This window comes from Protopterus annectens, chromosome 5.part1 (genome assembly GCF_019279795.1).
Source record: "Protopterus annectens isolate FY-2018-M chromosome 5.part1, PAN1.0, whole genome shotgun sequence".
NCBI classification, from domain to species: Eukaryota; Metazoa; Chordata; order Ceratodontiformes; family Protopteridae; genus Protopterus; species Protopterus annectens.
Window position 1 is genome coordinate 466,108,327 of NC_056736.1, and position 14,831 is coordinate 466,123,157.

Sequence of the window (14,831 nt, forward strand, 5' to 3'; positions counted from 1 at the left end):
TTTGGGGACCAAAAGAACGTTGAGTAGAATCCTGACTCTGTTTGGTCTATTGTGACTGGCTGAATGGCTCTTTTTTGCAGAAGTTTTGCGATCTCTAACTCTGCAATGTCCCTTAGACCGGGTGGTACATCTGGAAGGGAACTTGAGGGGAAGGGACTTTCCTCGAAAGGAATTATGTAACCCTTGGATATGATCGACTGTACCCATCTGTCTTGAGTGAGGGAATGCCAGGCTTCTGGGTACAGTGATAATCTTCCCGACTGCCTCCAAGGAGGGACAGGCGGGCAACACCTGAGGGATGCTGAAAAGGCTTTTCAGGAAGAGAGTGCCTGTTGCGCTGGTTCTTGGACCCCCTCTGCCTCTAGAGCGTCTGTTATTGTTACCCCCTCTGCCTCTAGGGGTAAACTGAGCGTGAATCCGGCGTGACTCCTTGGGATTTACGGAACCACATCTTCCCACCCTTCTGTCCTTTGGGATAAGGCCTAGAAGGGTGGAAAAACGACTCCAACAGTAGAAAGAGTCTTGCCGTCCTGCTCACACCTGGTCAAGGTTTCCTTCACCTGAGGGCCAAACAAAGCTGACCCATCAAAGGGAGAATTTGTGAAGGAAAGGGATCCATAAAATCACATAGCCGCATCCAGGCTTGGCGTCTAAGAGCCACACCTGTGCCTGCGGCTCTACTCGCTCCATCAGCAGCATAAGATATTAGCCATGGAGGAGTTAGCAATGGAATTGAGGGTTCCTAGCTGCGAAGCAATCTTTTGTTGGGCCCCTGCAGCTGTAGGATCCTGAACTACTTCTCCCAGCTCCTTCAGGATATCTCTGAGTCTGGTGAAGTGACAAAGATAATTCAGCGAGCATAGCAAAGGTCGCTGAGGAAAACATCCGCTTGCATTACCTATCCATGGTCCTAGAGTCCTTATTAGGAGGATGGACGGGAAGGATCTGCAAGTTCCTTTTGGTGGCCGCAGCCACCAGCATGGCATCAGCGGGGACACCCTTTGTAAGGAATTGTTTGTCACTAGGGGCAGTTATAAATTTAGAAGGCCTCCTAGGGACTGGCTCTACAGAGTCAGGAGCTGTCCACGCCTTTAGTGCTATAACCTGCATAAGGGGTCGAAGGAGACACCCAGGAGGTGGAGGGCCGAGATCCAAACGCCTCCAGGTATACTGACTCATCCTCAGAGGGATTGTTGGAGGGCCAGTTTCCTCTGTTTCAGAAGTTCTAGGATGTCTGAGAAGGAGACATCCTCAGAGGATCTAGGGATCCCTCTGACTCATCAAAGTCAGTATCAGTGACAGACTCAGGAGTCTACATGCTTCCTCTTACAAGTCCTCTTCCTAGGAGGATCTCCCGAAACATCAGGAGAATCCTCAGAGGGGAAATTCCCAATGGGAAACCTGAGGCGGAGGATCTCTGGGTCCTGTAGCAAGAGAAGTGGCAGAGATGTCAACAGGTACAATAGAGGGAGGAGCTACGGGAAGAGACTGCTGACTGATACCAGTGGCCAGTACACTCTTCATCACCTCGAATGCTCCCTCCCAGGCAGGTCCGAGACCCCTCCGAAGAGCTAGGAACCCAGGGCCACCGAAGGAAGTCTCCGAGGCAGATGTCGGAGCCGAGCTCACCAAGGCCGAGGCTCCGGGAAGAGCGGGTTGGACAAGGGTCCGATGCCACTCACCCCTCGGAGGAGACCATGGAAGCCCGACCACGAATCCTCTAAGGAAGAGGAGATAAGAGTAGGGGCTGAAGGAACAGAAGGGGTATCCGTCCTCCAGCCGTAGCAGTAACCTTACCGAAGACTCCAACTCCAAACTCTGGGGTAGAGTTGAAGGAGGAACTGGTGTGGACCAACAGTCGTCTGCTGAGACGGACTGTGTAGCATTTGGGCCAGTACCTGTGACTTGAGCAATCTACTGACCACTCTCTCTAGGTCATGGTCTGACAACCTGGATGACCTTGAAGATCGGCTCGATGACTCGCTCCGATAGAAGAGGGAGGCTCCAAGGAAGGAGACCTCGACCTCTTCCTGGAATGGGTCATCGGGCCGATATTATTGATCCTGTCGGCACCGATTTCACCGGCGGCAGAACGCTCGATGTATCGGCTCCAGCCGGAGCCGATACAGCCACCAAACATGGGGTGTCGGAGCGCCGGAGCCCGACACGATGCCTGTGCCACATGGGTGTCGGAGCCGTCGGAACCGACCCCACAGTGGTCAAAAGAGATTCGGCGCCGATAGCGGCCGGCAAGGCTTAGCAGATTCAGAATCGGCTCCAGCCGAGCCGATCTCGACTCTACGAGTCGGAGCCGAGGCCACAGGCTTAGAAACAGAAGCCTGGGTCTTGGCAGATTTGTTGATTTTGTGGGCCGACTTGGCGGAGCCTCCGCAAGAAGACCCCTCAGAATCAACTTATTCTTCTCTCCTGCAGGACTCTCTGGCTGAAGGAGTGACAAATAGCACAGGAGTCCTGCAGGTGAAGAGGGCCTAAACAGTACAGGCAAGAAGTGTGACCGTCTGTCAGAGACATCTTCTGACAGCACGAGTCACACTTCTTAAAACCTGAAACCCTCTCTTTAGACATGGTGCCCAAAAACACACACACACCAGTCCAATTAAATTAAATTGATCCCAAAAGGGGATATAGTAAAATAAACCAACACACACACCCTAACAGGGGGGGGATGGGAAAGGGAATTTAACTGACTAAAAAAATTTAAAAGAGACAGGGATTTCTGTCAGAAAATATAAGTTTAAAGTTAAACTATCAAATATAAAAGGTTTTTAAGTAAAAGGGGCTTAAATGTCACAAAGTGAATTACTTACCAGGAGCTGGTAAAGAAGACCTCCCAAGCGGCAAACGAGATCTGGGTACTTCCTGCCTTGCATCATGGGATATGGGGCTGCCTCGAGCTGGTAAAAGGAGTTCTCGAGCTAAAGCAAGTGGAGGGATCGGCTCCGAACCCATCAAGCAAGAATGAAGGCGAGATTGACAACTTAACATGTTTGTTTTTACGCTCCTGCAGGACTCGAGGGCTGAAGCCATGACATACAGCACATGAGTCCTGCAGGTGCACAGGCCCCAGGCAATAGACACAAGAAGTGTGACCGTCTGTCAGAGACATTTTCTTTTTTTCACTAAATATTTTTTTTATTATTTCAAATAAGATGTCTTAAACATTACATGAAATAAAGATAAATAACATATTTACAATTCTAATGTCAGAGACATTTTCTGACAGCACGAATCACACTTCTTGAAGCCTGAGACCTTTTCCTTCGACATAGAGAAAATGTCTAACACAATACACACACACAGACACACTCTAAGTAAAATATTATTTAGTCAAAAAATAAAGGCTATGTAACAAAAACACACACACTCAAGCCCTTAAAGTAGAAAAACTTTAGTCACTAGAAGTGGGAAGGGGAGAGCCAAAGGCCTAAGAAGGGGAGAAGGGGAATAAAAAACAATAAATACTCGACAAAAAGGGAAGGAGTCGAGAATCTATAGTAAGAAAAACACTAACAGGGGCTAAATCTATAAAAATAAAAGATTTTTTTTTAAGCACCAATATAAGTTTTTAAACTAACCTGCCTGAGCCGGTAGAGAAGCACCTCGTCAGCTATAGCGGCAAACGAGATCTGGGTAGTTACCGCCTAGCATTGTGGGATATAGGGGAGCCTCGAGCCGGTGGAATTAGCTCTCGAGCTTTTTAGTGTGCCGAGTCGGAGCCGAGGATCGGCTCCGAACCCATCCAGCAAGAATGAAGGCGAGATTGACAACTTAACATCTTTACTTTACTCTTGTCACTCAGTAAATTTCTAATCTCCACCTCACATAAATCTTCAAACACTTTTATCGTAGGGTACAAAGGTGGATTAAAGACACTAGGAACAACAATCACCCTTTGTTTTACCTTCTTTGTTTCCCATAAGCCATTTTAAATAGAGTTTGCGGGTATAACATTTTAAATCAATTATAGTCTCTACAATACCCGCTCTTCTCGAGGGAACAAAATTAAGACCTTTTTAATACATTGGTCTCTGTGAAAGTCCTAGATGATAAATTATATAATTTAAATATCAACGGCATTACCTGGACATTACTTGTGGCTACTGCCTTTTGTCTCTTTGAAATAATGGATAAAAGTTGACTTGGCTCATAGTTTCTGCCACTTGCATTGTCGTTAGGTTGTTGTAAGTGTTCCAACTCTTAACAGTGGGCAGAGGCACATACAAGTGCAAGAGTTGTAATTATGTAAGTACATTTCAGAGGGACCATTTTTTGAGGTATGTACCCATGAAAAGATTTGGCAAGTTCCTGGGGTGTTCACTTGTAATTCCACCTTTGTGGTATACATGGCAAAGTGCTCAGTCTGTTCCTCCTTTTATATTGGAAAAAACAATAGAGACAGTTAATAAATATGATTTATGAGCATTATTATGCCATAAAAAGGAGGAATTTCCAACAATGCACTTTTTAAACACACTTTAACATGTGTAAGAAAAAATTTTATTTTGGAGTTATTGACCATGTTCCTACTGATTTTAATGGAGACAGAGATGGGGAACTTGATTATAGGGAGTTGAAATGTGTTGTTTGATTTAAGATCTGAGGTATGTTAGGTGGCTGAGGCATTACAGGTAAAGGGAGAAGCTTGAGAATTTAAGTATTCTATGACCTGGAAGAAGCGGCTGAGTCAGATCTGAGGATCGAATTTCTGCCCAAACCGTTGAGGAACAAATAAAAATGACATCATATTACTAATTTTATTTAAAAAAATAAATGCAATTTCTGCCATAAAAAGTAAAGTGGAAGGTGTTTTATCCGAAAGGAAACTTATTTGCCCAGTGCTGGAACAGCATTAGCCAACCATGGATCCTCAAAAGCCATAAGGAGGATTGCTCTTCAATGGCAGGAAAGCTCAAAAGGGCTTGGCACCCAAACCTGACCTTTCAGTCGGCTCAACTCAAGCTGACTAGTGGCTTGGGCATGTGGAAAGTGCCCTGAAAGCTTTAGAAGTGGTTGTCAGTTATATCCTTAGCAGAATGTAACCCCATACAGCTAAGGCTACTACAGTATTGATTAAGTGATGAACATCTTCTTGGACTGGAGACCTTTATACAACTTAAGGTTGTCAAAATTGGAGGAACAATTTTAGGTTGAGGGAAATCGACTAGTAATAAATCATAACATCTCTAATGAGATTCAAATATGTCTTTGTTCCCACTGAAATAAAATCCCTTATACTGAGAACAGTATTAGGAAACAACCATTCTTCATGAGGAGAATCTAAGGAAGCTCTGTGCTAAGTATCAAAACCTCCCTCCTGTAGAGAGAAAATATGAGAAACAGTCCTAGTCCAAAATCCTGTCCTCATACTGATAGTCAGAATCTGACAAGGAAGAAATAACTTTCTTCATGTTTGAGGAAAGAAATCATTTGATGCCATAAATGCTTGCAATGATCCTTTTGCCAAACCTAGACCGATATCCGCTTCTGATGAAAAAAAAATGCCTGGATTTATGCTTTTTTTCTTTAGGACAACCCCTAACAAAAAGGGAGCTCAACTGTGCAGCAGAGTGAAGCATCATCCCCCCTAAAACTTCCATGAAGCCTGCAAAAGTGGTTCTCTTTCCCTAACAAAGGGAACTGGGCAGCTGCAGAGAACGTTCCTGACTCCCATTCCACAGTGGCATCTTGAGAAACACCAGGGAAACCAGGAGAAAGAGACTAATGGTCTTTGGAACAATTGATGGCCACAGAAGAGTCAAACAAACAGCTGAGGCATGATGGAAACTAGCCTGAAGACAATTCCTTAATGGATACGTTTATTCTTTTTGTGGCTTGTGGAGCCTGGATCAATCCTGACCATGAACTGAGCTTCTTAGGCAGATAGCAGAGCTAGGAAGAGTCAATAAAACCTCCTTGACAAAAAGGAAGTTCCTAAGGTAAAATGATTTAGTCACAAGCACCAAACTCACTAGCTCTAGCCCCAAACAACACATTAATGCATAAACAGTACACTTTTTCTCCAGAAACTCACTGTCGTTGACAAAAAAACATAGGGAATCCACACAGGGACTTTGGACCAGCTTACAAATGAGAAAGGAACCTGATAAGTGGTCATTGTAACTGCCAAGAGCAAGCTGAAAGCTCTGACAAAAACAGAAACTTTTTGAATAATTTTTCTGCCAAGATCACCCTGCCCATTAATGTGCTAGCTCCACACAAAGTTCCTGAAGTTAAATTATTACAAGATTCTGAAAGACACACTAATCATACAGAAAAATTTTCCTCAGAGACCAATTTCAACTCCAACATAAACAAAAAGACATCACTGACTGAAAGGGCAGAAATGTTCTGAAACAAAGAATACAAAATAAAATAACACTTATTTTCTAAGTGGAAGGTAATCCCCAGTGGGGGATCTGTCCAGCTAAGCAGAAGCTCTGGCCAATGGTCTATATTCCAAAGCTCAGAAAGGAGCACAATCTTCGGGTTCAAGAAAGTTCTGACATATTTTGCACCCTTGCCACTGATTTTATTCACAGCCTCATGCTTACCTGTGACTAGGGCATGTGGGACATGTCCTAAAGTTTTGGAAACCTGGCCGGCTGTGTTCAGTCCTTGACAGGACATCCCATATACTTTAAGGCGACTGCAGCAGTGACGTTATGATGAACATTATACATTAGTGAAGGTCTAATTTTATCAGTACTTAAGGTAGACCAACTTTAGCATACCTCTTACCTGCTCTAACATGAACTGGAGAGGATCCTGAGGTCTTGTATACACTAGGTTTTCTGTAATCTCCTGAAACAACAAAAGCAAATCACTGTGTTGTAGATTTTAGTTACTGCTACTGTTCATATTTTAAAACAGACTGGAAAATAAATAATGACTTGCTATAGCTAAACAAGACCTACAAGTACCAGCTAACACACTGACTACATATCCTCCAACCTGGATAATGGCTAACTTGGCAGCTCTTTATCTAGGACTTCTCAAAGGCATTTGACTTGGTTGGTAGTTGCCCGTTAATAAACCATCTGTTTGAAGGCAGTCTTAAAGGAGATATAATGCAATCTGTGTGATATTAAAGGCAGCATAAAACTGCAAGTTCTTCCCACAACAAAATTTGTACAGCTTAACAAAAGTTCACAGAAAGTAGCTCAAATACAATCCCATACAGTTGGGATATAGTCTCTTTCAATCCTTCTCTCTCTCTCACTGCCTCTCAGCAGCTCTCTCTCTTCTGGATTCCTACAACCGGAATAATATCAGGATTTCTGCTCTTCTTCAAAGTCTTCATTCACTCTGCTATCTTTCAGAATCACTGCTCCCCTTCCAAGAAGAGCAAACACTGTTTCAGTGGATTTACCTTAGATTTCCTTTTATACATTACTTGATTCACTAAGCAAATTTACTAGTCAACGTATCAGTGTCTCCTCTGATCTTAAAACAACATTCTCATTATTATTATTATTATTATTTTTGTATATTCTGTGGATTTGTCATATGTTTGATCTGAAGAAGTTTCTGGATAGAAACAAAAGCACAAGTTTGCTGACCTAGGACATCTACAACAAACAGATGTAAACTTTATGGTGTGTTATTTGTTAGGTTCCTACACGTTACAGTATCACATTTCCTTTAAGATAAAAGGAGTGCTTCTGATTGTGGAGGTACGTCGTCACCCTAGTATCATACTGGAGTACTGATACAAATTTTACATTTAATCTCTAACACAAAGGCTTAACATACAGATCCTACTCTGAACAAGACAACAATTTTATATTCTGCACACGTTACAGTGGCAGATTTAGGCATGGGCGCAGGGACGAGCGCCGGCCCCCTTTTAAAACTTTTTTTTTGTTTTTTGTTTTCCTTTTGAAATCAGGTGCATATTCCCAAAGAATCCTGTCACCAAATGCACCCAATACATTGGAGATGCGATTGGAGGTTGTAGTCAGGTGATTTTTTTATAACGATGCACCTCCAACTGCATCTCCATTATAATTTAGGCGTGTTGGTGAGAGCTGTCAAGTAATTAAGTACATTAACCTTTTGTCAGAAGACAGTCTAAAATAAAATTACCAAATGATCCTGAAACTGGTCTTCGAGTGTGAGGTGATCTGCATTGAGGTAATTTGCTAAATAACTGACCGGGGATAGTAATTTTAGTTCTCCCCTTATGAGTTAACCTTTAACAAGTAATCTGTAATTAAACCGATAAACATGAGCAGCATATTTTATTTCTTACAAAAAAATGCGTATCCACACCACCTGCACCAAAGCTGTCTACAGCATCAAACAAGACATGGATAATGATAAAAACACTCAACAACACACCAATAACTCCAATTTATTAAAATATAAAGTAAAAATAAAAATGTAAGCACTTTCGCGACCACACACTGTCACTTCATCAGACAAAGAGAAGTAGAAATTCAACAATATATATATATATATATATATATATATATATATATATATATATATATATATATATATAGAGCTATACATAGTTAATTAATCAATCAACCCTTAACATCAATTATATTTAAAATATCTAAAATTAAAAGCATTATTTACAATATTTAAAATCTAAAAGATTTAAAAGGCCTATACATATATATATATAAAGGTTAGATTATACGCAAACATTAAGCTAATTAAAGTACAAATAAATGTTGAAGTCTCCTAGACTTTAAAAAATGTTTAATTGAAAAGGCACCATTTAATCATGGATGCCTATCTTCATTCAGTAGCAGTATCCATTTTCGTTCAACTGCCTCAGTAGCATTTTCTATATCACCTCCTTTGGGATTCTCGTCTACAACCTGGATGACAAAAAACCTAAAACTATGTGAGGGATCTGTTTGCATCACATGAATGGCTAATGCACTATTGTCCTTTTTATTTTTAATATCTCTGATATGTTCTAAAATTCTATCTTTGAACAATCTATTAGTTTTTCCTACATAAAAATGGTGACATTTTATGCAGAAAGCAAAATAGACTATATGCATAGTTCTGCAGTCAGCATAATAATTAAAATTAATAGTTTGTTTGTCTTTTGGCTTTTTCCCGGTAAGGGGTCGCCATAGCGGAACTCCGATCCACTAATGATTGGCAGCAGTTTATTACGAAACACCAAGTTGCCAGCTCGACGCAAAACCTTCAACGACGGCACGCCCATTTACGTACGCATGTCTTTCGAACGCTACCCAACTGCGGGGAGGACATGCAGACTCCACACAGAAAGCACTCCCAAGCCAAGCCAAGAATCAACCGGGAGAACCTCTCGCTGTGAGGTAACAACGCTAAATGGATGTGTATATACTGCATTGATTTGTACTTAATTTGCTCAAAAGCTACCCATAAAAGCTAGTCTTTGTAAAATATGCGTTGCAAGAATACTGGGGATAAAAGTAATGTTTCCGTGTTATAGCATGAATACCTGCAGCTGGATTTATACAACTAATTAGGTGGAGATGAGTTAGTATCGTCACTAAGTGAGGGTGGTCAAATGCTTGTCAGCAATTAAGACTGATCAACTCTCCGAACTTTGGAAAAACGTCTCTATTTTAGGCCTGATTTACCCAGACACAGGGCGTCCCTATTTTTGGAGGCCAAACGCCGTCAATAAATAGGCCATTTGCTCTTTCTGACTGTATTTTGCATTTTACAAATTCTGGATGTAAAAAAGTGAAGTTTAAGTGCTTACTGATTTTCATTCCTTTCAGTATGACTTGCGTCGTGTTTTAATCTGGTTTCCTTTTACAGTAACTGTCAAATTCCCTCCAGTTGGGGCTACACTCCTTGCTCTAACTTACCATGTGATAACTTGGTAAGCATTTTTTAGCTGCGGTTTTCTGCAATTTGGCACATGACACAGATTAACACAAGACTGTCATCCTGGAAAGTGAAGAAATATAAAGTTTGTGTTTTACGGGTATGTAGGCTGTGCTGGACAACCACAGTTTACAAACCCATAAAAAACAGTTATAGTTCTTCGCTTCCTAGCACTGCACGCCCTCTGGCTGGAATTTTATTGTAGACTCAGCACGGAAATCTTTACTGTGAACAGGCTGTGTCTTCTTGAGCAGCACCTGTTTTTTTTTTCAAATTAGTTTTGTTCATCATAAACTTATTCCACAGGTCTCCCTCCTAGAAAGAAGAGGGCATTTTCCTGCACCGCTACAATGCAATCACTTAGAAAATGTAACACTCAAAGGCACTCTGTTTACATGCTCACTTTCAGAGATATGCTCAAAACAACACTTCCAGACTCAGGACAGCTGTGACAAGCAAATACAGTATAAGCTTCATTAATAGCTACAAATCAAACTAAGAAGTATGTTTAGAAAAAAAATGTGTTAACTTTATTTTATAGCCTCAAAATAGCTGGTACCAAAGTTGTGTGGACTGACACAAAATAATCAAGTGAACTTTCAGTGAATAGCAGAACATTGTGGGAGTGCTGTAAAAAGATATTTTTAACCTGCTTTCAAGGAATTGTAATATAAATATTATTTACAGCCTGTGCATAAATTTATTGGTATTTTACATACACTAGAAGCCAAATCCTGCTGGTATAATTCTGGAGTGTTTGCTGGAATGGAGAGTCTTTTATAAAAGCTATAGAGTAAAAGTGTTGTCATTTGAATTATTACTAGATAATGTCCGCTATAAACAGTTAATGTCTTGTGTAAATGGTAAACTGTGGAAAGATATGATGAGCATCTGCATAGAATTTCTGCTGCCCTGTCCCTCTCCCTTTGATCTTATGATATAATGCTTGAAAATGTATTAAAAGAGAAGAGGAGAGAAAGTGAAAGGAAGGAAGAATGAGGATCTATTTGGCTAGGCTGTGACTACACGAGCACACTTGAGGACATCTACTCAGACTTGACCTCAAAACCTGATTCTTCTACTCTTGAAGTGCCTAGTCTTCAGTGCGGTTGCACACTGATTACAACTATTTTAGACAGATCCAAGTGTTTGCACCTTCTAGATTTATAATAAAAAAAGGCATTAAGAGGTGGTGTCACCTCTGACACTTCAGTGAGTGCTAAACTGAGTCTCCTGTAGTGCAAAACCACATTCAGCTGAGCACAGTTGTGGACATTTCAGTACAGGTGTGGATACTTGTGCAGTGCTGTTCTGTACACTTGCACATTTCCATATATGTCTATTGCAGAGCTCGGCTTTTGAAGTAGGCGTACTATGCACAGGTCCCATTTCACTTATTTGCCTGCTTTGAGGCATCTGAGCTAAACTGCTAGTGAACTGTAAACTGACCCATTACTTATAACTGCCTGCTGTTGTGGCATCCAAGCCAAACTGATGGTCATTGTTTTTAGTATCCATGAGGGCAAATTGTTAAGCACTCTGCTGTGTGCACCAGTTGCTTGTGTAACAGTTATGTAGTGCTGCAGACACTTGTGCACAGTTACAGATGCTTGCATACATCTGGTACATCTGCTGCTGCTGAGTACAGTGCTCACAGTATCTCTATATAGCTGCTGTTGTTATAGCTATTCTGCATGATGTCTCATTTCACTTATCTGCTGTTGTAGCATCCGAGCCAAACTGTAGCTGCTTTTAGTATCCTTTAAGTTCTTGCCACTGCCTTTGCAGATTTTTGTATTCCTCATCTGTTTATGATTACATTGCAATTGAAAGTCTGTTTGCTAGTCATCATGTGGTATTTACAAATTGGGCTACTGTTACTATTATGCTGTATTTTTACTGCATTTTAACCGCTGATACCGATTCACTGTGATTACAAACTATTCCAGTGCTATTGATTCACTGTTTCAATGTTTTGCTCTTTTATCTCTGCACTGGCTTACTTCACTAAATACCTACAACAAACCTCATAAGTGTACTCCTTACACACTAGACTATACAAACCATAAGGTTTCAGTTTCCCATGCCATCATTAGCCAGCATGATAGCATTAGGCATAGTGAGGTGAAATATCAACTGTCTCTTCCTTACTGACAGACATTTGTTTTTTTTCCATTAGCTAAATCTGTATGTGAGAGCTGCAAGCATATATTAACCTGAGAGGCTGTCATCCAGCTTATTGGTATTACCCACCAGGTTGTTAGTAGTGACTCCCACCTCACACAGCTGTGCCCTCCTTGTCCTAAACTAACAAATAAACCATCTTACACTGAAGTTCTTAAGAAATGCCTGCCCATATCGCAAAGACTTCCAAGACATAGGCTTGATATATAGGATACTCAGTATCATACTTACAAGCAAACAGTATCCATAGACATAACTAACATTAGAAGTAGAAAGGGCAGACACTCATCCGGCAAACTAATATTCTTAACACAACAAGGCCAAGCCAAGACATCAGGTTAATCATAATCAGTGATGACTTCACAGTTAGATGCACAGATGCACCACTCACTAGGCTGAGCAGGGACAGAGTAACAGTAAGCTGTCTCCCAGGTGTCTGGATCTGCCATATCACTAGAGTCCTCAAACCCCTTGTCCAAAGGTACACATATGACTTGGTCATTGTGCACATTGGAGTGAATGACTTGAGACATACCCTCTTTGATCACATGAACAGAGATATTATGGAACTCTCAATATGCATCTGATGTTGGTATGAAACTAGTCTTGAGCAGCATCCTACATCAACAAGAATAATGCCATAATACAAACAAAAGATTACTGATTTTATATGATTGACTTTTAACTATCGTCTTAGTGATTAGTGTCATTCTAAGGAGGTCCAATATATATCATACAGGAATGAGATGATTGTCAGTCCTACCAGCTTTGCTGTGGATGGCCCACACCTCTCACCTCATGGCTTTCATATATTAGCTAAAGATTTTTCCTCCCCCCATTATGACTTTTTTTTGTCCAAGTCAGTCTGTTTAAACTACCAACATAGTCAAAAATCAAGACTATATAAAGGTAGCACTGCCCAATGTTAAAAGCCTAAATAGTAAGTTGCACTCCTCACAGGCCTTCCTCATCCTCAGTAATATAGATATAGATGTTGACATAATTATTGAAACATAGTTTCAGTGTAGTGATAGCATCCCATCAGGCCAGGTTTCAGTGCTTACCACTCTTTCAGAACCAATGCCAAAAATTACTATGCTGCTGGAAAGGTAGTGTCCATATTCCTGATAAATCAAATCATACCTAGACTCATAAGGTATTACAATGATCTTGAGCTCCTCCATATCCTACTTATCATTAATAAAAATCTATGCCACTTTATAACCAGCTATCATACCCCCGGTATGTTGCCTGCAACCCACAAAGAATGTCTAAACAAACTGAAATCCCTTCCCATTGAACCTAACATTATTATCCTGGGGGATTTCAACTATCGTTCTGTTGACTGGAAAAAGTGCAGTTGTTACACTTACCATAAATGTAGATGTTCGAGTGTATTCACTGTTGCAGTCGTTACACTTGGGTTATCCTGCTGGCAGGCTACCCTCAGTCGGCCTGAATTCCGAAGTCTATGTCCGGCGTCGGTTGCTGTCGCCTCGGTTGCTGTCGCCTCTTCCCTGACGTCAGTGCGCCAGGGGTATAAAAGATGCAGCCGACGACATTTTCTTCAGTTTTTCTTGCCCCAGATGTCAGATGCCCCCAAAAAGGAAGGCTTAAAATATGCCAATAAAACATGCATGCACCAAAATATGTTATACCTTCATCTACAAGCAAATACACCACATAGGTTGTATAGATTAGAGAAGTGCAGCTAAGTTCCAGCAAAAAGAGAAGGGGGATGGTGGGTAGGTAACCTGGACTGCAACAGTGAATACACTCGAACATCTACATTTATGGAAAGTGTACACAACTGTACTATGTTCTTCGTGTTTCACTGTTGCAGTCATTACACTTGGGTTGACTCCCAAAGCTATGGTTGGGAGGCTGGATCTAAATAGCATTAGGAGTGGCTATGAGGCCCTGCAGAACTGCAGTGGCAAAGCCTGCCCTGGATTTAGAGTAGAGTGGTAAATTATAGTGCTTTGTGAAGGTGTGCACTGAACTCCAGATAGCAGCTTCTAAAATGTCTTTGGTTGGTACTCCCCTGAGGAAGGCTGCTGAAGTGGCTGCTGCTCTGGTTGAATGTGGCCTAATGCCCTTAGGCACTGGCTTGCCATGTTGTGAATAGCAGAAATGAATGCATTGGCCTATCCACTTTGAAATAGTCTGCTTTGAGATAGCCTTTCCTTATGATCCTGCAGCATATGCCACTAGTAGTAGTTCAGTCTTTCTGAAAGCTTTGGTTCTGTTCAAGTAGAAGCGTACCTGTCTGTGTATGTCCAAAGAATGCAGAATTCTCTCCCCCTTATTCTGTGGGTTTGGATAAAATGTAGGCAGACGAATAGTTTGGTTAAGGGCCACACTGGACACTACCTTAGGCATAAATGTCAGGTTTGTCCTCAGAGAAACCCTGTCTGGATAAAAAATGATAAAAGGTTCCACAGCCATGAGTGCCTGTAGCTCTGAGACTCGTCTTGCAGAAGTTACTGCCAAGAGCAGAGCTGTTTTCCAAGATAAAAACTTTATATCAGCTATAGCTTCTGGCTCAAAAGGGGGCAGAGTGAGTTTTTTGAAAACATAATTGAGGTCCCATGCAGGTATTGGTGATCTCCTTGGAGCCCTTAAATTTTTGGCTCCTCTGAGGTATTGCCTTAACAAAGGATGAGAAAAGATTGGTGGCTCTGTATTGCAATGAGCCGAAATGGCAGAAGCATGAATTTTAATTGATGAAAAGGATAGGCCTTTGTCCATTGCAAAATCTGAGGAATATTTGGTACTGC

The 14,831-nt window shown here is 41.4% G+C and overlaps 1 protein-coding gene across 2 annotated transcripts in view; it reads right to left on the minus strand.

Moving 5' to 3' along the window:
- Window positions 1-14,831, minus strand: part of TEX55 (testis expressed 55) — a 419,875-nt gene that overhangs the window by 173,291 nt on the left and 231,753 nt on the right. Inside the window, exon 3 of one of the 2 annotated variants that reach the window (XM_044073121.1) lies at window positions 6,760-6,822. In XM_044073121.1, the coding sequence (XP_043929056.1) occupies window positions 6,760-6,822 (63 nt within the window). Of the gene's footprint in view, window positions 1-6,752; window positions 6,823-14,831 lie in introns of both variants that reach the window. The other variant, XM_044073122.1, reaches the window with a different exon arrangement.